At 37.9% G+C, this 27,731-nt stretch overlaps 2 protein-coding genes and 1 non-coding gene across 3 annotated transcripts; 2 read left to right on the forward strand and 1 right to left on the reverse strand.

Moving 5' to 3' along the window:
- Positions 1–3,007: 3,007 nt before the first annotated feature.
- On the forward strand, positions 3,008–3,080 carry Trnav-aac (transfer RNA valine (anticodon AAC)). Its single transcript has one exon. It is a non-coding gene; the product is annotated as a tRNA-Val (tRNA).
- Positions 3,081–6,189: 3,109 nt separating this feature from the next.
- On the forward strand, positions 6,190–11,769 carry LOC139152753 (uncharacterized). The gene is made up of 3 exons (XM_070726079.1): positions 6,190–6,360; positions 10,334–10,468; positions 11,364–11,769. Exons 1-3 carry the CDS (start codon positions 6,333–6,335, stop codon positions 11,759–11,761), a joined length of 561 nt encoding a protein of 186 aa, XP_070582180.1. The 5' UTR covers positions 6,190–6,332; the 3' UTR covers positions 11,762–11,769.
- Positions 11,770–16,439: 4,670 nt separating this feature from the next.
- Positions 16,440–24,003, reverse strand: LOC139152754 (uncharacterized). The gene is made up of 5 exons (XM_070726080.1): positions 23,867–24,003; positions 22,913–23,015; positions 21,929–22,042; positions 19,025–19,181; positions 16,440–17,312 (listed from the first exon to the last, which is right to left on the reverse strand). Exons 2-5 carry the CDS (start codon positions 23,000–23,002, stop codon positions 17,008–17,010), a joined length of 666 nt encoding a protein of 221 aa, XP_070582181.1. The 5' UTR covers positions 23,003–23,015; positions 23,867–24,003; the 3' UTR covers positions 16,440–17,007.
- Positions 24,004–27,731: the final 3,728 nt, after the last annotated feature.

Below are 27,731 nucleotides of genomic sequence, written 5' to 3' on the forward strand. Positions count from 1 at the left end.
ATTTCAATGATGATGCTTTTCAGACTCTGACTAGCATAAGTGACATGTGTTTTACTGATTCATCCAGTCTATGCTCATTGGATTGTTATTTTTGTTGTATTGAAATTTAAAAAATCCTAGTTGTTTTAAAGCGGAATTTGTAATATTTTTGGGAAATTTCTCAAATAGAAAACACACATTAACAAAATCCTACGTGGTCAAAAAAGGATTAACAGTTTTGTAAGAGTGCACAGACAAGTTTGTAAGTGTATTCATTGCTGTTATTGACCAATGAATGCCCATATGTACTTGAATTATATACTGCGCAGCACACATACACAGGGTGGTTTGAAAAACAAAATACTGAGTATTCCATCATTCTGCAGGGTTCAGATAAAGAAACTGGTTGATACACAAAACAAAAATACTGCAGACATCGTAAAAATTACTGAGTAAAAAGTGTTTTCATGGAGCTTTAGAGGAATTTGCTCCATGTTATTATTAAAATGAGGTGTACATCAGGTAATCGTACTAGACTTGTTGCGTTGAACTTTTATGCATAATTCAGTGTTCTAAATTATTGTTTTTATATTCTTGTATAAGTTCCTATATATTTAAAACAATTATTATTATTATGCAAGATTTTGCTTCACACAGTATGTATACTGTTTTATGGGTTTTTGTTCGGTGTGAGATATATTATTTATTTAGTGAAATTTTATTTCATTTTAGTATTTGAGATGCATTAACAGAGCAATAATGGAATTTTATGAGCCTGCGAGTGGCAATGACATTTCCTTTTTCTGTGTCACTGATATGAAAACAGTGACTTCATTTCTTTATTGGTTGTAAACTATCTTGAATTGTTGTTGAATTGTTGTAAATGCTGATGCCAGAATGGGAAGGATGTTGATGAGAGTTTTTGTCAAGTTGAAATTGAATCTGAAATTATGTTTTGCCTTAGTTTCGTGAACAATAAAGCTGCTCTGTATGGAATGAATTTGCTTTAGACTGATTTTGAGCAAAGCAGTTTGCTCCCAAGACAGTGTTTGGATAATAAATGCAAAGGGTGATAAAAGAAGGAAACGGCCATGTGGTCTTTGGAATTTCAAATTCTTGTTTCATTTGTGTTTATGACAACCAGATTGACTGTAAAAACCCTTGTAACTAGATCTCTCTAATGATTTGACCACCCCAAATTCTTCAGAAAAATGTTTATTCTACCTCTTGAAATCCAACCAATACTTTTCGGAAAACCTAGGCTACAGCAGTGCACCTCATTTTACACTTTACACAAGCACATTTCTTAAACATTTCTTAAAGAACACGATTTTCTAAATTTTATTTTCTTTTGGTTGAAATGGTTGCAAATTTTATTTTCTTCTGGTTGCAATGGTAAGTTCATGCATTACTCCCAATAGCCTTAAAATTTGGTCAGCAGTTTCCTAGGTAACGCTTCCAATCAATGTTGATTTAGTGATCATGACATTTTAACTTTCTTGATGTTTTATTCCCTAATATTTGGTCAATACACCTCTAGGCTTTTAACCCTTTCACCACCATGGTTTGTCCCAAATCCATTGTTTTCCATGGTAAAGTTGGACCTGTATACAGGGAACTGGGGGGTGAAAGGGTTAATTAAACCATCTGTCTGATAGCTTTCAAATTTTGTAGGTAGATAGGCACACCAATGATCTCATTCTAGTTTGTACAAATGAGGACTTCTGTTATGTATACTTTCCAACTTTTGGTCAAAGAGATCTCTGAAACTGCTAGTCTGACAGCTTAAGAGTTTTGGTTCATTAGGTTTCTGGGGATAGAATATATTCTGAATTTTGCAAATGAATGGTGAAATTGTTATGTACATGTAAGGGCCACAGTGAATTTTTTGTCGCTGTTCGGTCAAAATTTCTGTATTCTCTGACACCACTGTTTTGCTTTGTAGGTCTATGGAGTTGTCCCATCATGCATTCTAATTTCAGATTCATTCAATCAATAATGGAAATTGCGTATGATAACTTGAGCATCACTTTTCTCACTTTGGTCAAAACATATCTGTCAAACCGTTCTTGTTAGACCATTCAAATTTGATTGGTAGATTCTTCTGTGTGTCTTGATTCTGACTGATATGGGAATGTAAAGTTCTGGTTACTAATCTTGACTCTGATTTGTTTGCATAAATTACTGGATACTAGATTGAATCAGAAATATTGGTTTGAATCAAAGAACTTTATTACCTTAAAAAAATCACAGCAGGGCGATATTGGCAGTTTAGTACCTTGTTAAATGTTGGTTTTGTGAGTGACCATATGAATCATCGAACACAAGCTCCTTGGAGAGCAATTTGATTACTTAAGCGATGGAGAATTTTTGGAAGGGAGGGATTTTTGGCAGATGAAGGAGAGAAAAAAATAATACTGTAACAGCTTGAGAAAAAAAAAATCAAAATGTTCACAGAGACTGAAGTAAAAAAAATGTGGCCAATATTCTAAAATCAGCAAACAGGGAAATGTAATTCTTTCATATCCCCTAGCAAATATTTTCAATGTTTGTGAGCAAGTTCTATGACTTTTGTCGGCATTTGGATAGGAAAGGCAGATTAAATTGATTGCACATGGTATTTTCATTGCAATGACAGGCCCTTGAAATATATTTCTGGGTTTATTTGCAAGCATTGACACTATAATTATTGAAACACGGGGAAACTATCGGACTGAATTGCTGTGTAAATAGTTAATACTTAGAGACAAATGACAGGAACACTAGAACAAATTTGAATACAAAAAGTGTTACTCTATTGTCGTTAGAGGGCGCCCTTTAAAACGAGAGATCGCGCAAGCAAGTGTACGCCAAGATAGATGGTCGGCTGCCGTGCCATGTGTTGTCGACTGTTTATTGAAAATCATCGAACAATATTGTTCGTAAATATATTTGAAAAAACATAACAAAATAATCATTGAATATTTACCTGAAAAGGCTTTTAGACAAAGGATTTATTACCCGGCATACCTCAAAGCTAGATATGTGAGTTTCCGTAGTGTAGTGGTTATCACGTTCGCCTAACACGCGAAAGGTCCCCGGTTCGAGCCCGGGCGGAAACAACGTGGTTGATTTTTTACTTTTTCTACCCGTTTTTTTATATAAAAAATGACTCCGCCGCAATTTTTTTTCCAATCCCTCCTTTAGACGAAGCGTTTCTTTTATTATCACCTATTTTTATTTTGCATAATGCTGAAGTAATTAATCATATACTCAAGTAAGTGTACATGTATACTTTAGCTTTAGCTCTGCATGGCAGGGCTGTGTGTTATCGGCGTTACTGTGGTGGGAGGCCGTATACGCCGGCGCCGGTAACACACAGCCCTGCCATGCAGAGCTAACTCTAGCTCGGAATGAATGTAAATTATAGAAAACTATTGCGGTCATGTATTCCTGCGTAAGCCTATTTTCCCATACACGGAGGCATCGCCGAATAACAAACAAGTAACAACAAAATAAACAAACGGACACACAACATACAGCCCAAAGAAACTGACAAAAAGACAAACCGGTAAACAAACAAACACGAAGTCCCACGCGAAAAAGCAGCAAAGAATTAAGCAAACTGACTGCAAAGAATATACAAAATGGTTGCTTTCTCTTTCATTCTCCTACATCACAGTCGCTAGGTGGGAGTGTTATCACAGGGTACACGGGCTTGTTTATTTGTGTTTGTTTATTTGTTATTTTTAATAAAATAACAGCGAAAAGCTGTTTTGTTAATATTTGTCAATAAAGAGCAGTTAATTTGTTTATTTGTTTGTTTATTTATTTATTTGTTTGTTTGTTTGTTTGTTGATACGTATTTCCGATGGTTAGGGTTAGGGTTAGGCTTAAGTTAGGGTTAGGGTTAGGCTTAGGGTTAGGGTAAGGCTTAAGTTAGGGTTAGGGTTAGGCTTATTCACTCCCTCTATATACTCAGACAAGGGGTCTGAGTATATAGAGGGAGTGAATAAGCCTAACCCTAACCCTAACCCTAACCCTAACTTAAGCCTAACCCTAACCCTAACCATCGGAAATACGTATCAACAAACAAACAAACAAACAAATAAATAAATAAACAAACAAATAAACAAATAAACTGCTCTTTATTGACAAATATTAACAAAACAGCTTTTCGCTGTTATTTTATTAAAAATAACAAATAAACAAACACAAACATACACACAAACAAACAGACACAAATAAACAACAAGCCTGTGTACCCAGTGGTGTTATCGAGAACTCGTGACGAACTTTTCGAAAGAGTTACAGGCTCTTTATATTTTCACTGTGCACATACACACATTCGCTGCTGGCCTATACTTTGTGATCTGACGACAGTCACCTGTGGCACAGGCCCTCGGCGTTGCCGGTGTAGGCCACAGGTTATCGTAATGTTGCTTGGATAGTCGTTCGAGGCGGGCGGCCGCAGGTCGCCGTTTACTTGGAAAAACGGCGACCTGCGGCCGCCCGCCTCGAACGACTATCCAAGCAACATTTAACGATAACCTGTGGTGTAGGCTACATCACCGTCCCTCCACCCACATGGCTACATGAATAGAGAGAAGGGCAAAATCGTATCAAACCTTTCCCTTCTCTCTATGCATGTACACCGGCAAATCCGGGGACCTGTGGCATATTCCGCTCTGCCATAGACGTGTGCCTCTTCTTCTGAGGCATATGTACACACGTCTATGGCAGAGCTGAATAGACCACAGGTGACTGTGATCTGACTTCAGTCAGGGACCATGGTTTTTATCAATTTTAATTTGCAGTATACTAGTGTAAATAGATGCACCTATCCAGGAAAAGTCAGTGGGCAAAGTCATATTTCCTGAGTGGCCGTGATCCCAGCATGGGGACACTGAGGAAGAAAACATCCAGTCCCCAGTTTGCAAAACAAGGAAATTTTCTGAGGTGTAGGAAAACGTTTTGGAGGAGTGTATTCCGAGTAACTAGGAAACATCGACAGAACACGGAAAATTACCAGTCGATGCATGATATCGAAAGCTGTATTTTGAATAATTTTCGACATATACAAGGTTTCTCCTTGTCTGTGTTTTTTCTCCTTGTCTGTGTTTTCGACGAACAGGTTATGAGAAAATACAACGTTTGTCAAACAATTAAGATATGTAATATTAAAAATTGGTCGCTAACCCTATGTTAACTAGATGGGAAAAATGAAATTTTGCGTTTTTTACAAAAAAAGCAAAAAAAAAAAAAAAAAGAAAGAAAAAAAAGAACATGAGTGGTAACAAGCTTCAAAACGAGTTCACACAAGCATCATATGAGTCATCACATTCAACTCGTAGAAATTTCAAAGTCTAAATATTTGTCGCCGAGGCACATTGTATACTATAATAGTGATCTACATTTCTCCGATAGTTGACAATTTTTGATACTTTTATGTGGGGCTACAGGGACTGCCCTCAGCACTACTCTCCTCTCTTTTCGGGAGTGTCGGTATGCTTGTCAATATTTAAAACCGCAAAAATAGACTCAAAGGGACAATAACTGTGACTTTTCATGATATTTGTGTAATTTTTTTCCATAAAATGTGTACATTCTTTTAGTCTACTCCCATTCAATGTATGTTTGAACACGGTCCCTCTATCACGAGGTGTTTGAACAATGGTCCCTCCGGGCGGTCCCTCTATCAGGCGGTGGTTGCAATTCGAACTGTGAGCCTTTCAGAACACTTTTGTGAAGAGTATGTTTTGTTGTTGTTGACCAATGAATCCGATTCCGCTCAACGATATGTTGGTAATGATTAGGATCTATGTACGTACACACCGTGTTTGTAAGTTGAACACTGTAGGGAACTGCAACATGTAGAACAAGACACGGTGATTTACGAACTGGAAAAAACAGGAAAATTATTAAAAGATCAGACACTATATTGATTGTTACTATCGTCTGGATTTGAAATCTAGGTTACAGTCGCCATTAAATCTGAATTGCCTATGTGAGTCCATACGCTGCTTGTATATGCTTGTGTTTTGGTGTTTTTTTTTGTTTCTGCAAGGAAATATATTATTTTCCTTCTTGTACCTTGAACGTCCGTCGGGGTTGAAGGACGCATACCAGAAGTACCCTGACTAACCTATGTCGATTGCTATTGTCATGCAAATCACCTTGGCCCAAGCCTTGTGTGACTCGTTCCCATGGTTACAACGGTAAGCTTCCTGTATTGACTGCTGGCTTGCCCGACGTGACCAATTAGCTGTACGTAAACAAACGGTCTATAAGGTGAACTCCCACGGCGAAATATCACTGGTGAACGACAAGACTTGTCTAGCTTGATTTAGTCTGATCAAGGTTTGCCCACTGAAATGGACCGATCTCCGATAACTGGTGTAGGTAAGTAGGTGATCAACAAAATATATTTATGGTCGGCAAGATAAGAATATTAGTCCAACGACTGTTCAGAAATAAGTCGCGCCACCACGTAGTCGGTAAGATTACAGACCTAATAACGCCAAGGCTTTGCCAGAAACCTCAACAGGTACAGTGTCTGGCTGTTGTTGCTCCTACCAGCTTGTTCGTCGGAAATCGAGCGATTCCGACAAACAATGTCAACTAGTTCAGTGTGTAATACAACCTAATGTAGGAGCCCATATTTTCAAAAAGCTCATGTTGTATTTTCTCACGCTATGTCTCCTGACTCTGTGCACTTTAGCAGGATCCATACCTCACCAGAGGCTTTATTTGTGTGCATCCAAAGACTTCACATATTTGCAACCGTTGTGTGTTGCTTGTTTGATAATCGTTTCATACTCCATATCTTCAGGGTAGTGACGACCGTAGCCAGGACGATTTTGCTTGTGCATATATCCCACTTCCTCAAGAAACCCTACCTATTTCGTTTTATTACAGAAAAGACTATTGTTCTTTTTTTAGGTATCTCACCATGGTGGTAAGTGTGCTACCTCCTTGGTCTCACAAAACCCATTCACTAACGTTGGCCTCTGTTTTTTATGAGCGAGGGGCTTTCTTTTTTCTTACATTGATTGAAAACTGCCCAGTTTACTTATTTATACACCCTGATTTGTGGGGCTTGTGATTAAGGTACCGTCGTTTTGGATGAACCGATGTACATACGAAACGTGCTGCTGGATCTATCTGCCCTCACACTTGTACTCATTGACTCCATCCCATTTTCTGTTGATAAACAAGCATATTGCTCTTCTTTGGGAAGTCAGCACTGTATTGTGAATGGCTATTACATTTGAACGTATTGTGTTGTCAAATCACAATGTGCAAAATGTGTTGGACAATGATGAACACGTATCTAGATATTCTAAATGACAAAAGAAAATATGCGAGTGTCGGAAGAATTCTGAATGTGTTTTCTGTATTCGGTAAATGGATGATGAATGAGACGAGGACATTTGTCCTGCCAAAGACGACAGGAATGTCGTTTTAAATACCTGTGGAGGTTGGTCTGTCTATTTGTATGAACGTAGTACCTTAACATCGGAACTTTACACTATTTAATCTACTTGACCCACCGTAGGCGTTGCAGAAAGGCAAAATATAGGGTACACATCTCCAAATTCTGTGATAAGGATATTCAAATTGAGTATGACTAGCGTGTCTAACCTGATAGCCGATAAGCTTACTTTATAAGGTCTGTAAGGTTCACATGGAAACGAAGAGATTTAGAGATTAAGAAGTTTATTTGGCTTTTGATTTGTCCAGAATATCGATCATTTCACAGGAAACCGATAGTCTTTTGATTCAGTTTCCTAAGATTACTTTTTGTCCACTTAGAGGACAAAGTAATTCCATTGTCTCATTCTTTGGTATTCGACCAGAGTTATTTGCTCTTTTGATTCTGTCCGCTTTAATACAACCTGTTCAGTCGCAGACTCAATTATAACACAGTCCGTTCACCGTGGGTGGAGGCTCTGTGTTTATAAGGATATATTTTCTATTATATATTCTTAATAATTCACTATATCGCATGATTAAAAATCGCTTTCCTTATCTACCACTACTAGTTTCATTTCACTCTCCGCAGCAGCGATGAGAGAATAAATTCGCATCAAATTCGTCTGCGGCATATGTAGACCAAACCAATAATTGGTTGCTTCAAAATGTAATTTCTATCATCGCCCGTGTTACTTTACACCCTCCATGAGGATACCAGATGATAGGAGTACCCTCCATGGGGATACGTACCCTCCATGAGGATACAAGATGATAGGAGTACCCTCCATGGGGATACATACCCTCCATGAGGATACCAGATGATAGGAGTACCCTCCATGAGGATACCAGATGATAGGAGTACCCTCCATGGGGATACATACCCTCCATGAGGATACCAGATGATAGGAGTACCCTCCATGGGGATACGTACCCTCCATGAGGATACCAGATGATAGGAGTACCCTCCATGAGGATACATACCCTCCATGAGGATACCAGATGATAGGAGTACCCTCCATGGGGATACACACCCTCCATGAGGATACCAGATGATAGGAGTACCCTCCATGGGGATACACACCCTCCATGAGGATACCAGATGATAGGAGTACCCTCCATGGGGATACACACCCTCCATGAGGATACCAGATGATAGGAGTACCCTCCATGGGGATACGTACCCTCCATGAGGATACCAGATGATAGGAGTACCCTCCATGAGGATACATACCCTCCATGAAGATACCAGATGATAGGAGTACCCTCCATGGGGATACGTACCCTCCATGAGGACACCAGATGATAGAGTACCCTCCATGGGGATACATACCCTCCATGGGAATACATACCCTCCATGAGGATACCAGATGATAGGAGTACCCTCCATGGGGATACGTACCCTCCATGAGGATACAAGATGATAGGAGTACCCCCATGGGGATACATACCCTCCATGAGGATACCAGATGATAGAAGTACCGTCAATGGGGATACCTTCATGAGGATACCAGATGATAGGAGTACCCTCCATGTGGATACATACCCTCCATGAGGATACAAGATGATAGAAGTTGTCGAGGAACGTAAGAAGCATTCTGGGATGATAATTGTAATTAGAGGGAATATATGTGTCACTGAGAGTGTCATTTTAGAGATACAACCTGTATCATCAGTGTCAATTGATTCATTTCAATAACTTGGAAGTCAGGAATAATTGTGGTCGGCCGCCTTCTTTTCATTTTTTTCTTCATATCTGTATATAGACATTTTGATTTTGTCACTGGAGAGATCTAAGTTTGGCCTTTAATATTCTACATTTGATTTCGCTGGCCTATTTTCAACAGTTTAAACTCGTCGACTTTTCGGTGAAAATTAAAACAATTAAAAAAATACAAAATATTATTTCCTCCCCGTTTATTGGAGTCATTCTCAATCGAACACACAGATTAATATTTTATCCTCGAGGTTTCATTTGCTTAATAAAATCGAGTCTTCAATTCATAGTCTGGCGTTGGTCCAGAGCTTTTATGTTCTGAATATAAGATCAAAATAAAATGTGATAAAATAAAATAAAATAAAATGTATAAATAAATAAAACATTTTACTAAAGGGGAAGGACTTTGGTCAGATATTTTTTTATAGTTCGACCATCTGACACAGAGACACAAGTACTGTTTGCAAGACGGAAATATATTTTATTTGCATAGTCAACAGTTACGGTGACCTTTGACCCTAAGTAATTTGGCACTTACAGCTGCCAGACCACCATGGCTGCAAGTTACATGGCAATGTATACACTATCAGCTATGTAAAATATGAAATATGTAAACAATGGAAATTATCAGTGATAAGTCCAATTTGGTTAACAAACACTTTTGATCGACCCGCAGAGATTTTCTTTTGATTTCAGGATTTTTTATACCGACTCTCTTGTACGTATGCGCAGTAACTCCAACAAATGATTGATCTTGGCATGCATGACCCTATGACTGGATCAAGACTCAACAATAAATCATGTTGACCATTATATGATTCAAGCGACTGCACAACAATCAGATGATTATGTGTGGCTGGAAGATGACGTCATCATTCAACTATAATACCACAATGATTTAGGGATAAAAAGATCCAAGTGAAAACGCAATGATTAGATCAAATGAAATCTAGAATTTGATATCGCAACTCATTTATTTCATGTTACATGTAATACTTGGAGGGTATCCGACAATGTAGAAATATTGACACTATAGGAACGCAATGGAGCGCCCTTTTGTACTGTCAGGGCTATCTTCAGCTTGAGCAGACTTACAACTGTACAAACCGTTCTGAAATAAGAAAGGACAACCTAACTAAATTTAAAAATATTTATCGAACCTTTAATGTGTTTTTTTTCTCTCAGATTTTGGCAGCGTTCATCCTAAGTACGGCTACATCCCGCGAAGTCTTAAACTACGCGATGAGTTTACAGAACAACGGATTGCTGTGCTTGAAAACCGTTCTCTGTCAGACACGCACAGACATTACACAGGATGGAGTGAGTATTTGTTCAGTTACAATCAGAGTGTTGGTTAATTCATAAAACAAATAAAAAGGCTCTACCAAGAGGTACAGTTGTCCCCAAAAAGAAATTTTCATGTCGGGAATGTAAATAGAGTGCAGTGCTTTGCAAGACGAATTCTCCCTTTTTTAAGAAAGTAAATTTTATGGCAAATTAGTAAATTTTATGGCAAATTAGTAAATGTATTGAGGATCTAAAAGCATAAGCTACAGGGGGCATTATCAACGACTGTTTTCGAACTGAACATCAAAATAAAGTAGGTATATGATGTAAACATGACACATTTTGTAGGGTAACCATATTGTCAAATTTCAAAGCCGGTATACTGAATAAAATTGCATATAGTATCCATGACTATATCTCTAGTTTCACTCATAAAAAGCGATCATCAAACGATCAGTTCAAACATGGTTCGGTCCAATACGTTCATACTATTTTGTATGTTTATTTCACACACATAGACTATTTTTACGAGTGTCTGTGCTCAGAAGCACGGCAAGTCAGCTTAATATATGTTTTCATGGCAGTTAACACGAAACATTAGCTCCAAACACTTTTTAATATCTAGAATTTGTCAGCATCATCAGCATTAATCATTGTATTACATTGTGGAACATCATTAAGGAAAAGTTGACTGAAAAAAACCCAAAACAACCTAAAATTGTATCCGTCTGCACGATTATTCAGTCCTAAATCTGATGCTGTCACAAATTTAAACCAGTTAGTGTCAGTAATGCTTTATGCACGTAATGCTTTGACAGGGACATGCAAACGTTCTAACCCATCAAAGTTTCGGCCAATATTTAGACATCTTTTTCATGATTGGTAAACGGATATAACGGTGTCTTTATTGGTTTTCACACAATTGCAGAACGACATGATGGTAAAGGCGATGCATTTCGCCACGCCTTGTGGTCTTATAGAATGACACGCGAGTACGGTACAGAAATCGCCAGGCGATACGGCGAGGAAGCGGTAAGGAAGGACAATCTACCGACTGGAAAACAATCCATGGATTTATACAATCAGGAACAGGGAAGGAGGCTGGGACAGACACAGTTTTTCGGGAATGAGTACGCTCAGGAGAGACCGGCTTTTGACTATGTCGACGACAGGTTCAGGGAATACTTTTCCTACAGGGTTGGTAGACAGTTTATTGAAGAGAGGAACAGCCAGGATGACTACGCTATATCGCTCATCAAGGGGTCGACAGAAGAAGGACGCCTTCAGACAAGGCCGTACCGGAGGCCAAAAACGAGTATGTTTTGAAGAACTGACAATAGAAAAAAAAAAAATTTTGGAAAAGACGGGACGCAGTAAAGCACAGAGCAGTACATTTGCTCTTTAAACTTTTGATAATCGATAATTATACCAATAATTTTGTACTGTAAAATCACATTTGTTGATTATTCTCGTGAGAGTATAATGGAATACAAAGCTTCAGCCACGGTAACACATTATGCACTGTATACGACATTTAATGCTAGGTGATTTTATACTAAATTGTGTCATAACGTGGACACATACAGACTGTGTTGACAAGCTGAACACTTCGACATGAGTAGAACCAACAACTGTAATTTACAAACACAAAAAATGATGAAAAAGACGAGATCAGTTACAGAAAATTGATCTTTGTCGTTGAGCAAAATATCGTCCAATTTTAGTAAATTCCACGTATATGGCATTCCTATTGACAAACGACAGGAGGATCTCCCTTCTACCGTCTATGGTAGGGCATGAGGAGTTCTATGGTTAGCAAACATTTCGATTATCTGCTTACCAAAGTTTTTGTATTTCCAAAAGTCATTATGACTATTGAAAGACATACTAAATAGTGCTGCAGTGTAAATTGCTAATTAGACGAAAGATAAGTTTTTTGTAATTTGCGGGAAAGTAAGAAATGCAGTGAAGGTTCACGGTCTGTACTATAAACTAACATAAAACCAACAATTGTGACGTTGACAATCAGGAGGCATTGTGGGATGTCTTTATGATGTCACTTTCATTTTATGATGTCACACTTTCATTTTGTTGCATTCTCAGATTAATGTTGTTTTCATGATCTCGTTAGCTATAAGTACCCGTGGTTATGACACAACAATGACAGATCACAATTTTAGAACACAATTAATAATGACAGATCTCAATCACTTGATGGTGCCAGTGATTCTTGCCATTTCTTTTAATCAACGCATCATCTTACTTTTCGCGTCAAAACACCGAGTCATCTTGCGACTGTTCAATCAAGGACCCGGCCGTGTGAGGGCGCTCATGGGCCCCGAAATTAAAAGTGACGCCGGAGCGCAAGATTTTCCAAAAATTGGCTGAATGCAGCATTTCCGTATTTTTCCTTGAAAGTTAAATAAATAAACTTGCTTTGCAGATTTAGCTTGTGCTCAATAATATTATTGACCTTTTCTGAATTTACATCTAGCAAAAGGGTCAAGTTTTGCATAACAATCTAAACACGTAGCTAGACTTCAATCCACTCAAAAAATTAACAGTGTTACATTTTGAGAGGACATTTACCACGGGCATCAATATTTCTCCCTATTCAGTCAGGACAGAAAACAAACCATGGCATGCCTTAAACTCAGCTACTCCAGCTAACTTGTAAGGATGACTATCCTGATTGACCTCATGTCTATCAATATTGGAGACGATTATTTGTTGTTTCGATTTGTCTTTTTGGCCTTTCCACACATACCCGGACGTCACAGGAACCTTTCCGGGTAATTGTTCCCTGTCATGAAGAGCGCATTGGTTAACTACGAAGATAGTCCGTAGGAAAGTAGTACCTGATTTTTCAGTTTTCCGACATGCAGATATTTATGATTAACTTTAGAATAAGATGTCAAAGACACGCCATTAAAACAGTTTCATATCTTTATGTGTAAAGTGATGTGAAGATTTACCGTCAGAAAATGTTGTCCCTCTCTCGGAAGCAGAGGCGTGTATTCGGCCGTATGAGGGCGTTTGGGTACCCCAAGAAAAAAGGTCCGCCGGAGTGGACAAAAGTTCCCAAAATGGCCGAATTTTCCCGTTTTTTCTCTCAAAAGTTAAATAAATAAACTTGCTTTACAGATCTAGCTTATCTTCAAGCATATAAGTGACCTTTTCACAACATACAGCCACCCAGCAGGTTAATTTTTAGGTAAACTTAAACTCAATAGAAAACTACTAGTCTTATATTCTTTGTAGAAGACATTTAGCTACGAATTAATCGCTCATCAGTTAAATATTTTCCCCAAATTAAGTGGGGCCACAAAGCAGCAATGCAGAGCAAGCAGGAGTAAAACCGTTATACTCCGGTAAACTTGTAAGCTTAATGACCTTGAGTGACCACATGTCAATCCAAAGTTCAGAAAATGGTTTGTTTTGTTGTTTTGTTTTTGTGCCCTGTCTAAAATTTTTCAAATGTCGGTGGAAACTTTGTGGAGATTTGTTCCGTGTCGTACGTAGTGCTTTGGTTGCACACGGAGATAAGTCGTAAAGAAAGTAGTACCTGAGTTTGAGTTTTCTAAACTGAGCAATGCTTGCATAACTTGAGTTTCAGATTTGAAAGATTCGTGAGAAATCACTTTTTAGCTCCCAGTATGTTATTTAATGTCAATCTTTGTGGAGATCAGTTCTCGATCATGCCAAGTCTCTCTGAAAGAAGCAGCGTCGATCACTCGGCCGTGTGCGGGCGTTCTTTGGCACTGCCAACAACAAGGAAAAAGTCCGGCGGGGCGCAAAAAGTTCCCAAAGTGGCCAAATTTCCCCGTTTTTTTTTTCTTGAAATTGAAATAAATAAACTTGGTCTGCAGATTTAGCTTTAGCTTTAGCTAGATTTTAGCTCAAATTCCCGTTTTTTTTTTCTTGAAATTGAAATAAATAAACTTGGTCTGCAGATTTAGCTTTTGTTCTGTATTCAATAAACAAGCTCAAGTTCTACATCATTACTCGTCGTCAGTCTCAGCTTTTTTCCGATGATACGAGATGATGTCACTTCCAGGGTCTTTTATTGACATGACATGGTGGAGCCTTGCTTTTTGAACTGGAGATTAAGATACCAAAGATGTGTGAGATAACAGTTTTATTCTCACAAGGAGTGTAAAGTGAGGTGACGAGTGAGCGTCAGAAAATGCAATTCTTTCCTAAGAGTATTGCTTAGAACGAGGCCGTGTGCGGGCGCTCTTGCCCCCAAAATTTAAAGTGACGTAGGAGCGCAAGAACTCCTAAATTGGCTGAATTTTTGCGTTTTCCCCCATGAAATTCAAATGAATAAACTTATTTTGAAGATATAGCTTGTATTCAATTACATTATTGACCCTTCTGTACTTACAGCGGCCAAAAGGGTCAACTTTCTGATGAAAACCCTAAACACTCATGTACCCCTAAAAACTAATCGTTCTACATTCGTTTACAAAATGCTACAAAACTTGTTGAACCTGAAATTAGGACATTACATCATGTGTACTAAATTCACCTGTCAGGATGAAATTGACTTGGTACAAATGCAGATATGTACTTTAATATACACAGCATGAGTTTGGAGTGGTGAGGGAGCGTGCACTTCACAAGCAGAACTGTAACACCAGAAAGTACAGTCAGTTAAGCTTACAGTTTCATGAAATGGAGCTTTATCGAGAAGACAGCAAGAATGTAAAAGGCGTTGAGCTTTTACCTGAGTAAAATTGGAAAGAAGATTGAGCTGCAACTCAGTATAAGGGAAAGAGTATTGTTGCTGATTTTGGACGCATTGCTATTGCCGTTGCAGCCTATAAGTTTGACTGAATTGCATGTTGAAATATAAGGGTATGGCATTTTATAACATCATAAAGTTCTTGCAATTTTCACAAAAGACTCGAACAGTGAAGCCGATTTTGAAACACACAATTCAAAAAGGTTGTCACAATTCTACACCGAGAGATAGAATTGTGCAATAATTTCTCGCTTGCAGCTTTACTTGATACTCAGGATCTTTGATCAATATCTCTTTCATCGCGCACCATCCTATTTGATTGTTATCTCGATGTCTACGTGCATCTGAAAGTCATTTGTCATAACACGATTTGAACTAATTTGGGATGATTGGATTATGAACTAATGTCGTATAATCTGCAAATGTAAGCTCATATGCTTTTCTCTTTAAGCAATGTACTTGTTTTTATGAGTAATTTGTAAAATTGCAAAATTCAGACATAGCACCCAACTCTTTTGAGAAATTTGAAAAACAGAAAGATCCAATTTTCCTAAATCAGTTCCAATCGTGTTTCAATCAATCAATCAATCAATCAATCAATCAATCAATCAATCAATCAATCAATCATCAATCAATCAATCAATCAATCAATCAATTAATCAAATGAATTTCTATAGAGCCAAACCCAAAATGCGGCAGTGTTCAATGGCGCTTTACAGAGTCAGAGTTGTTCGATATGGTCTAAGAACAGTTTTTATTTTCTTCAAGAGTGGGTAACTGGTGCACTTCTAATGGCTCCCGGGACATTGTCCCAGGTGGGGGGACGTTGCGTGAGAAAGCATAATTGCCATAGGTTTTGCTGTTTCTCCATGGTACGTGAAGTAGAATTTTGTCATTAGAGCAATGAACTCTCGATGAATCTTTTAGATAGATCAGGTCCGATAAGTGGGCAGAAGTATTGTTGTTCAGAGCTTTATAGGTGATGAGGAGAATTGTGTTGTGTACTGGTAACTAGTGCAATTCCCTTGAGAATTGGAGCGATATAAATTTGACTTTCATGTGCGAGATACAATTCTGGCGGCAGAATTATGGATTCTGAGTATGCTGTAGTGGAAGAATGGAAGCTGATGATAAACCACACAGGAGTGAATTACAGTAATCTAGTTATGATGTAATCAGGGCATCAACAAACATCTGACAAATTGTAAAGAAATGTTTTGGAAATTACGCACAGGGAAATAAAGAAAGGAAATCAACTTATGATGAAGCTAAGCTGCATATATTTCGAGGTTCGGATGCACAGTGTATTCAAAAATTAAGACGGAATTATATCTGATTTTTCTCATCGTATTTCTCGTCCATTTGCTGTTCCCTACAACGTATAATAACGAACATACTTGTTTTTTGTGCTTTGATCAATCTATCTGTTTTCTGTAGAATTGGAGCCCAGTGTCATTGACACAATTTTTAAGAGTGATTCAGGAAACGAACGCGTTTTGCGTGAAAAATTACACGAACTTTGTATGCTTCCTCAAAGCCCGCATAAAGGTCGTAATGTATTTACGAACCAAAAGATTGACCCAATTAAAGGTTCATTTCATAAAGAAAAGATACAAATGTCAAAGAAAAACAAGAAAATCTAACAAGACAAAAATGGACGATGAAAACAAAATATAAACTAAGACAAGAAACGAACAAGTAAAAACAACATTACTCGATGCATTAAAATTGACCCCTCAAACAAGAAATACCGACATGTCCCTCCTGTAATTCTGTTCTGTCTCAAAGGTTACGGCAATCTATTCTTGATGTATTAATTTAAACATTAGAAAAATTCGAAGAAGTCAGAATTGGCCAGTCGCCAGTCCTTCATGGCTTGGGCTTCTTCAGCATCATAAATTAGATTACAGTGACCGGTCACGGCCATGTGGTAATAAGCCGTGGCTTCGAAATCTGCTGCTCCGGCGCCTCGACCGCAGAATTCACGTTGGTCACCCATGCAGTAAACGGCTTTTATCATGGCTACACAGGTCAGAGAATACTGAGACATCAGGTAGTCTGTGATGGCCTCACTACACATCTTCACTCCTTGATAGGTGCTGCATGGGTCATCAGACACCGGGAACGCCTCTGAAAGATGGACACAGAGGGCAGAACAGTTGAGTGAATTAATCTCATCATGGTAGATAGTGGTCGGTCATATGATACTAATAGTACATGGAAACAGAATATTGGGTCAAAGATCCGGCAACTTTTTACAAAACATTTTTTTACCACTAAGGATATATGCTGATTTTGAATTTCATGGAGTAAATAGAGTTTTTCAGTAGTCTATTTTGCTGAAAACAGAAGATTCGATTTTCCCTATAGAGTTAACAAGGGATTGCGGCCACTTTGAATTTCAAGTGTAGGCAAATTTTAGGTATTGAATTTGTAAAGTTTGGGTTTTAACGGCTGGCTTTTGTTCTTGATATCGAAAGGAAATTGTGTAAAATTTCCGCGAGGAAAGTTTGGGTCAATGTACTTTTTTCCAACTTACAGGTGGGAACTACCTTGATTACCATGATGTTGATGTTTTCCAGGTGTTTTACACTTACGTCAGTAGGGAAATCTATCATCTGGAATATCTTTATCAACCCCCTTCTTTAAGAGTTTGGTCTATACATAATCATTGAGCCCGACCTCAAGTTTTCACTAATTATGACCTGCTCTAGTAAGTAAACGGTCTTTCGAGGGACAGCAAAATCTAACAAACAAACAAACAGATTTGCTTCAGTAGCACTGCAATAAGTCAAATCGAGTAAACTTTTATAGATGTATTTTTGTTAAAATAGAAAAAAAATAATATAACCGACTTCGATACATGTCTTGTTGCTGTATACAAAAGCCGCTCGCTATGTTGGTTTCACTTCTACTTTAATACTTAATGATTATTTCCCCTTCTGACCATGCGCCAAATTCAATCCTTTTGTTCAATCAACAATGTCAGAAAATTTGCCACAACATAGCATTACATGCTACAATGATCAAAACCTATACAGATATTCTCAGACTATGAGATGCAATTTACTTTACCTTAGAAGAACTAGCTTGTTGATACGCTCAGTGTACCTTTATTTGGTTCATAATAACATACAATTACTACTGAAATTTTGTATTTGATATTGATATAACTTTTTTGAGAATTTATTTAATGTGAGATATTGATGATTGCTTCAATTCTCAAGATGCCATCGGTCTGTTCCTGTAAATGGATTATATCTTTATCAACATGGTCGTACATTTAATACCCTCTTGAATTTTATTTTACATTGTATTTTCAGGCACTGCAATAGCTTTGCTGACTCGCTGCAGGGGAACGGAACGTTTCCGAAGGAAAATGTTTTCCTGAAGTCACATTATACTAGTCTAAGAGTGCAATATCTTCGATAGGGTTCGCCAATTCAAAGAAGGGTTAGGATTATTGTCTCAGAAACAAAGCGTTGAATCTGTTCATCATCGTTTCAATAAATTATTTCAAAGTTATCAATTTATCCTCGAGGACGACCTAAACAAGTCAACAACAAGAGTGATGGGAGATCACCTGAATGTACACCTTGCCATCAAACGACGCGGTCCTTACAACAAAGTACGACAGGCGAGATGTACGTGCAAACAGTAAAATGTAAAAAAGTAACGAGATTCTGTAAAATATAATACCAGTGTTATTTCAACTACTATTGTCTCGATATATTTCACGATATTTAAAAAGTGTACCCTGAAAAAGAAGTCAAATGTTGATACAGATGGCCGATGGCTGCCATTTTGATTAAAGTAATGGAAGTTCCAGAAAGGAAACTCACGTGACATGGTTTCGGCCGGCGTGCTGCAGAAATCTAACCCCTGCATCATGTTCACACGTGATTCGATAATGTTGGCCCACAAAGTCATGTTGATGGGCATTTCTTCAGTAGGGTTACTTTTGTCACAATCCAACTTCTGGATACATTCCATCCGTAGCTATGGTGACAACCAAAACCAGGCAAAGTGAATAAGTTTCACAACGTTTCACAAAGTGGATAAAATCACAACGAAATAACAACACGACGTAAAAGTAAAAGGAGAAGTCTTCATTTATAAATTGTAAATTTGTGAGTTACTTCTTGTCCTCTCTATTTAGGAAAGTCATGTACACACAGACACAGACACAGAGACACAATGACACAGACACAGGGCACACAGCTACACACATTCATATCATAGGCGCACGACGAATTTTAAAATCACTTGTCTGTAATTGAATGGTGAAACTTGCATTTGATTAATAACTTTGCAAACAGAAATCATGCGGACAGCTTTTGAGACATACTGTGAGCAGCGCCCAGAACACGGCTGTGGCCGCTCGGCTATCTTGTACACATTACTCTAAAGGTACGAAACTATTGGGAAAATAATTTAAATAAAATCCGTAAAATAAAACGTTGTTGGCAACCCTGGGGATTCAAACTTCTCTGTGTTGTCGCATGCGTGTACTAAATCGATCGACTGGGTTCTTGAAACACAAAAACTGCACCGGGCCATATAATTGCTGGTAAGTCGCTAAATTTTACCTCCGGACAACTCCCGTGACACCGCCATTTTGATGGCTCCCATATCGGTACGAAAAACAATGACGAATTGGTTTAAAAGAAAGTATGCGCATGCGTCAATTTCAAGCTGCACACTTTGAAAATTATCAGCCGTAGATAGGGCCGATGTTGACTTTACAAGTTAGGAAGCCGATCGATCGATTTGTGTAAGTATTCCCTTGATTAAATTGAAGATTGAATCTCGAGGATGGCCAATAACCGTTAATTTTGTCTAATTTAAAAATTATTTTCCAAATACTTTCGTACCTTTTAGAGTAATGTGTACAAGACAGCCGAGCGGCCACAGCCGTGTTTTGGGCGCTGCTCACTGTATGTCTCAAAAGCTGCTTGCATGATTTCCGTTCGTACAGTTATCAATAAAATGCATGTTTCAACATTAAAATTGTAGACAAGTGATTTTAAAATTCGCCGTTTCTATAAAGTTAGTAACGTTAACAGTAGAGCTGAGCGGCCACAGCCGTGCACGGGGCACTGTTCACTGTATGTCTCAATAGCTGCCCGCACGATTTCCGTTTGCACAGATTTTAGTAAAATGCATTTTCAACATTAAAATTACAGACAAGTGATTTCAAAACACGTCGTGCGCCTGTGATTCATATATATAATAATACAAATTATTTCAAGTACAAAGCAAAAATATCTGTTACATAAAGTTTCATGCATCATGCAATCTTCAGACAGAACTAAAGATTCTTAGCTTTTTTGTTATACAAATACACACATATGTGTGTGTCTATCTGTATGTATGTATGTATGTATGTATGTATGTATGTATGTATGTATGTATGTATGTATGTATGTATGTGTCTGTATATGTGGACATGTATGTGTGCCTCTCCAGTGTCTGTGGGTAGAGAGAGACAGAGACAGAGACAGAGCGCTACAAGCATATACGTCAATTTCGGCGTGGCCTTTGGTCTCTCAGGGCGTCACATACAGACGACTACCAATATTAATTAAAACCCTGGGCGCTGTACTCTTAATTGGATTGAGTGAAAGTCAGGGATCTAAGCGATAATGTTCGTCTCATCATCTAAGTCGGTTTTTGGTTATGTTGGTACAAGTATAATGTGAATTATCATTTATTTTCTGACTTTCCACTCATATATTGGTCATGATAAGCAGGGTTTTCTCTCGACTGCGTTATTGCAGTAATTGCGCATTTTGAGCCATTTTCCGCCCTTTAAAAGTTGCTGACTGCGCGAAAATCGCGCACAAAATACAGCAAACCCCCATATGATAGTGACCCAAGCGCAGAGTCTCCATGGATACTAGTGGCATTTGTGTTCATGTTTTGATGGGATATGTTGTATTAGTGTCATTAGTAAGCATTAAAAATACTGCCCCCAAAATTTCAAGTCTGCCCCCCTAATTTTGATGAATTGGGCAGAAATTGACCCCTTCAGTGAACATGCAGAGAAAACAATGGTTAAGCCGTTGTATTGTCCTTCATTTCCAGCCTTTGCTCAATGTGTTTTCTGATTTTGGGGTAATTTAACAAAATTTAAATGCATACAACATGTTTGAAAACTGTACCCTCACGACTGCAGGTATTTACCGTCAAGGAATTTTTCATTTATTTATTTGTTCTTAATTATGTCGGCAGCGACCAATGTTTGGCGCGCAGAGCTACATCTTGTAACACTGCTAATATTGAGAGCAGCACTTTATCACTCTGCCTGGTCCGAGATATTCGCGTAGTACTTTTCCTTTTCTGAAAATAACATTTATCAAGTCGGATTAATTGGAACTTTGTGCCATTCAGAGAACAAGATATGTTCTTGGTATTTTACTGTTCATCTGCTTTCGTGACATTTAAAGGACTAACGGACTACTTATCAGCAAGCCATTTTCAATTTACGAATATATGGCAAGGGACCATTTCATTGAATGAGTGGGTAAGTCCAACTTGACGGTTACCATATCACGTGACAGGCAGGTCATATTATCTGGTCATGGGAGCCTTCTATAAATATATCGCGTTTTTTTTAACAAGGTGAGGGCGGATAACGCTATTACGACACCAGATAAGCATTGTGACTAGTTTCTCAATCATTTATTTTTGGTTGGTCGCTTACACGTACATTTCTCAAAAGAAACAAAAAAACCCAAACTTACCCGCATGAATTCACAGTATAAAACGGTCTTTTTCTCAGTGTCCCAGTTGACAGGGTCGTGAACATATGTGGTCAGTTCCTTTTCACACTTCATAACATCGTCCCAGGTACACGGCTTTCAGATGAGAGCAGTAACACATCGTCGCAACAAGCACAGTGAAAGGGGCAGCAACAATAAATAACAACGAATGTCAAACAAACAACAGTTATAAAAATAACAAACATAAAACGGATACAAACAAATTAAAAGCAACAAACTCGAAAGCAAACACAAATTAAATGTTAACACATTTAGGATGCAATGAATGATTATGCAATATTTATCAAAGGGACATAAGCTGTAACTTGTGGCAGGTTAAAACGACCGTATTTTGCCATCCAATTATCCCAAATCAGTTCCAATCGTGTTTTCTGTATATCAACTACCGTGTCTGGTTCTAATCCGTTTGTCATGCTGAAATTTCGAGTAATCTTTTTATCAACACAGATTGTATGTGTGTAGTGATCACTGTGTTTATTGTTTACAAATGACTTCTAGTCCGGACTTGAATACAATTTTCAGCAATAACAATGTAGACTATACTCATATAGGTTGTGTTGATATGCTAAATACTTGGCATTAAATTACAGTTTGGGGATTCAATGCAGAAAGTGTATGGAAACCACAAAACAAAAGTTCTGAAAAAATAGCCAAAAGATACAACTTATGGAGCTTTAATACAATTGGGTAGTTTGTTTCTTATCAACGATGTGATCTAAACCATCTTTTGGACACTCGATGTTTTTATGGTGCCAATGCTAAATAGTAAAAGCGAAGTTCGCGTGTCGTAGATGTATCGAAAAAAACTCTTCCGCCAGTCTTACAGTAAAACATTTCACTTATTACAGAATCTAATCCAAATAAACAAAACAGATAATCTGTCTGTCTGTCTGTCTGTCTGTCTGTCTGTCTGTCTGTTTGCCTGTCTGTCTCTTTCCTCCTTACCCTTAATTCTGGAACGGCCGCAGCAAATGTGGACGACAGACCCGCCAGCAGGGCCACAGCGAAGAGTAATTTCTTTATGTCAAAAACCATGACTTGATATTTTCTGCAATGAAAAGTGTCTCAAAGTGTGTCAAAAATGTCTCGAAAGACCAGAAGACGATTAAAGCTCACCAATCTTGCAAGTATGATAAAAGAAGACACGCAATTCAACGCACTATTAATGCAATTCAATTCAATGCGCTGTGACATCTGTGTTGCGGTAGACATAGAAGTGGAAACGCATTTACAAAGTTTTTGAAATATTTCAGCAACTCTTTAGGTTAGTAAAAAAATACAGATTATGAAACTAGATTTCTCTCCATGCCACGTAGGATAAATGTGGACGGCCGTCTCAATACGACATTGGAATGAGAAAGTGAATTTACAATTCGTTATCCACCTCAACTTGAAATAGATTTCAAGTGTCAAACCCAATTTTTTTCCTAATTCATACTCTCCATGTCTATCAAGGCGACGTTTACAATTCAACCAAATAAGCGCAAATAGAATAAAAATCGATTGGTTAAATGAGTTAGAAAGCTAATGTCGATGGAACAGTTGTGATGTATTTTATAAAGCTTCTTTCGTTTGTAACATTAATGTCTTGTTCTACTCCAAAAATGACGTCGAAATGTCAAGTGATTAACTTTCCAACACAACTTGTTGTTGTGAAATATTCACACTTGTTGTTGACAACTACTACTGGACTAGAATCCCTTGTACTTAACGCACCGTGTTTGCAAGGTCTACACTTGGTAATTCAATGTTAGATAAAACGAATATGAAGGGATGCAGTTACTTTATCGGAAAAAAATAAAATCAATATCCAAAACAAAGAAAACTTCATATCTGATACAAATTCATAGAAAGCATTATGGGCGTTTGGCGAATTCATCTTGTAGGCATGAAACTCACCTTCCTTACAGCTAGCTGTGTACTTGAGGATGATCACGTTACAATAGTTGCAATAACAGACGCAATGACGTTTTAGATGTGCATAAGTGGTAATATAGTCTTAATATTTACATAACCACGCCCATTTATTGTGATTGGTCATACCAACCTGCGTAGAGTTGACTAGAGACCTCTGTAAAGCCAAAGAACCAATATGTCAACGCCAAACTGATGGAGAACAGTAACTTCTTTTCTGGAAACTAAACACACCATGTTTCAAAGAAGTAAAATTTAACCAAATCATCTTTTATCGGAAGTTGTTATGCGAGTCCCACTGATTAAGCTGGCTAGTTTCATGTCATTGTCACAAAAAGTTCATCGCGTCGCGATCGCGAACTTTCTTGAAACGCCTCTAAATCTCTTCGAATAGCGATGTTCAAAAGAAAAGTAGAAATGGGACAGTTTTCGATAGGTCTAATTATAACACCTGTTGATTTAACCTATTTATGTGTATGTCTAACACTTACTGGCACACGTACATCAATTGATGAATAATTTGATGCAATACTAGTCAATTTGTACAGAGATACAATCTAACTAGAGTAGTGAAATTAACTAGTTTACGTCTAATAACTGTCACAACGTTCATCTCAATTTGAGATGGCTGCGACAGTGAGAGCTGATCAATTTCAATATGACTCCATAGCACGGGTAAGAATGATTATTGCAGACTTTTCTTGACAACTTTATCCTTGATTTACGAAACTAGACCGTACTGCTGTAACTACGGATTGGAAATAAGAAATTTACTGCATGTGGTAATGTGGAGCGTCCTTCGATTGCAGAATGTTCAATAAATCAGATCTGTTCAGCACTTTCAATCTTGCAATATATTGCAGTGGTTGTTCTTTGAGCTGGGGCTTGGGATGGGGCTTGGAATGGGACTGGGTGTTCATTGCTGGTGTGGTTCATCTAAGCTTCATTTCAACTCACAAAGGGAAGTGTGGTGTTTCTTACAACAGTTTCAACAACCGAGCAATTTGTACATTTGGGTCGTGACCTGTTTGAGTTTTGCTGTAGATAGTTCACTTCCAACAACTAAACAAGGGGTACGCCGTGATGTGTAGTATACAAACTTGTATATCGACATAATTAAAGCTACAAACTACGTATACTACAATCGTACACTCTCTGAGTATACCTAGATGTACGACAGTCTATTCTCTGGTATTCTAGGAGAAGTGCATTGTGTATACCAGACAAACACCAAATTTAACACGATTGGAACTAAATTCGGACAATAGAATTTTGAACAATTTTTCATAAAGTCATAGAGGTAAAAACTACTATCATGCAGCTTTTTTGGTGCAGAATTTGATAAATCACCCATTTTAGACCAATTTACTGCTATACAGAATTTACTAAGTCAATTTCATAATCTCTGCAGCAACTTTGTGGTGTTTAGAAAATGCATATCTCATCAGAGAGGACTTAAACTGACAATATGTCACCTGTTCCCATTTATTTCAATAACTGTTCTCTTCATTACGTTTTTACAACTTGCCAATATTAAGCCTTTTAACCCTGTTTAATTGTAAGTTTTCAACGTGAAATTACTGTTTCATATGTAGTGATGACATGACCATCGATAAAGCTTTGTTTCTCGTCATTTTCCCACTAATATTAATGAGCAAACTCCCTACAAATATCAATAATTCGTATACATTGACCATTATCTAGCCTTTGTCCCCGTGTCATAATCTTCCAAATTAGCGCAAAGAAAACTGATATTTCACGCTCACGATACAGTTGCGTCCTTGAACGCGACAAATCCCGCGCAATTCCACTCGATTTGGACTATAACAATACTGGCGCCACGAAATACCAGCACAGTATCGACAGCATGGTCTTACTCATTTACACTTTAAAGATTCCCCAGTAACTTATCCTTGTCATGCAGGTACTCTGCACACAACCTCCATGATCTATTGTATTTCAACCACTTGTAATATTAAGCTGTTAGGCTGCGCTCACAAATAATGATGGGGGGGGGGGGAGCTTGAGGAATCGAGATTGAAATCTTAATTTTTTTTCTCACCGCCCCTCAATGCCCTAAAAAATTTCAAATGCCCCCCTTCTATATGATCAAAATTTTTCAAGTCCCCCCAACTATCACAAGCACGCATATTTGTAAAGGATGTGCGCGCAGATAAAATAATCACGTATGGCGCCATTCTGCTCGCAGATGTTCAACATACCTGTTATTAGTACTTTGTAAAGTCATATTTCTAAGGCAAGTTCTTAAATTGATAAACGCCTCAGTGAACTTTTTGGATTTATCAGTCTAAGCCAACTTGAGTTAATCCAACTCTGGCCAGGTAATTGCTCCTGTCAAAGAGCACACAAAATGACGATCATGAGAGAGTATGCAAATTGTGAATTCTGGCTAATTGCCATATTGTAAAAAACTGAGCACAGTGACCTACCTAAAATTTATTTCAAAAGTACAAGAATTAGATGCTATTTAAAATTCACACCTGGAAGGTCACAATATTCCATCAAATAATTGTTTTAATCTCTGAAATTTTGGGTGTAATAATGGCAAATTTTGTTAAAGAATAAATAATTCCATTTAGTCACATATTTTTTCATCTAGTCTTTACTGTTCAAAGTTTTACTTTTGTATTATTTTATGACGTGAATATGAAAATTTAGACCCCATCTTTTTTCTTTAATACTATTCTCATATGCCAGAAAGTCTCCTGGTCTCCCATGTGTTGCTCTCTGGCCTAATCTTGTGTACAAGTATGTTTTACTGTCATGAGCGTCATTTGACCCAAACTCTTCTTCAACTACCAAGTACATCAGAGTCAGAGCTATCTCTGTCACTGCTCAGGTATGCAGTGACGGTGACACTGCAGTAGCAGGGCAGTATCTGATAGTGACACTGCCCGTAGGCAGTAGCTGTATTAACTTTGATAATTTTGACAATATTTTTGTTCAGTTTATACAACTGCGTTCTTGTTCTACTCCATACAGCATGTCCAGTATTCAGCGTGCTATCACAGCCCGTGTATGTGTACCATGCATTTGTATCACTGACAACTGACTGTCACTGATTAAATTATCACCTAATACATATTTATATATACAGGCGTTGTCGACAAACTAATATTGTGTGTTTGATTATGCTGTAGGGAGAAGCAAGAAACTGTAGTTGATATATCACATAGAAATATTGCAAAAATCATCAACAGTTGCAGCTTCTACCCTGTTACTAGGCTCGTTTGTTTTTTTACGACAAATCACACACGTTTAAATTTTTTCGAGATAAAAGTCATGAAATGTGACAAAATGGTTCTAGATTTTGTTAAATGATTACTAACATTACAACAATTGGATGACATAAAAATGGTATTCATTTTCATTGAATTACCTACAAAAACTTGGAATTGGAAAATGTAAAACATAAAAGGGAACCAAAAAATTTTCAAGTTCCCCTACAGGCAGAGCAAAATTTTCAAGTCCCCCCCTCTACTACCCCCAAAATTTTCGAATCCCCCCTGAATTCCTCCAGCCCCCCCCCCCTAACCATTTTTTGTGAGCACAGCCTTATTATCATTTTAATCTATTCATGGCGTGGGTTTGAAACAAAAGACTTGTAGTATGCCACGTACGGACAAGTTATAATTTGTACTTTTGTATCTTTTCTTACGTTGGTAGAAATCAAAGCATTGTATGTCATGTTACTGTACTCTATATGGCGTCAGTATCCGACATAGCAACGATACTGTATAAATGGCACACTAACTCAGAGGACAGGACTAACTCAGGCAAAGGCACCGACTAACGCAGCCACGCACTCACAGTCAGACTCACAGACTGA

This window comes from Ptychodera flava, chromosome 16 (genome assembly GCF_041260155.1).
Source record: "Ptychodera flava strain L36383 chromosome 16, AS_Pfla_20210202, whole genome shotgun sequence".
Lineage (NCBI taxonomy): Eukaryota > Metazoa > Hemichordata > Enteropneusta > Ptychoderidae > Ptychodera > Ptychodera flava.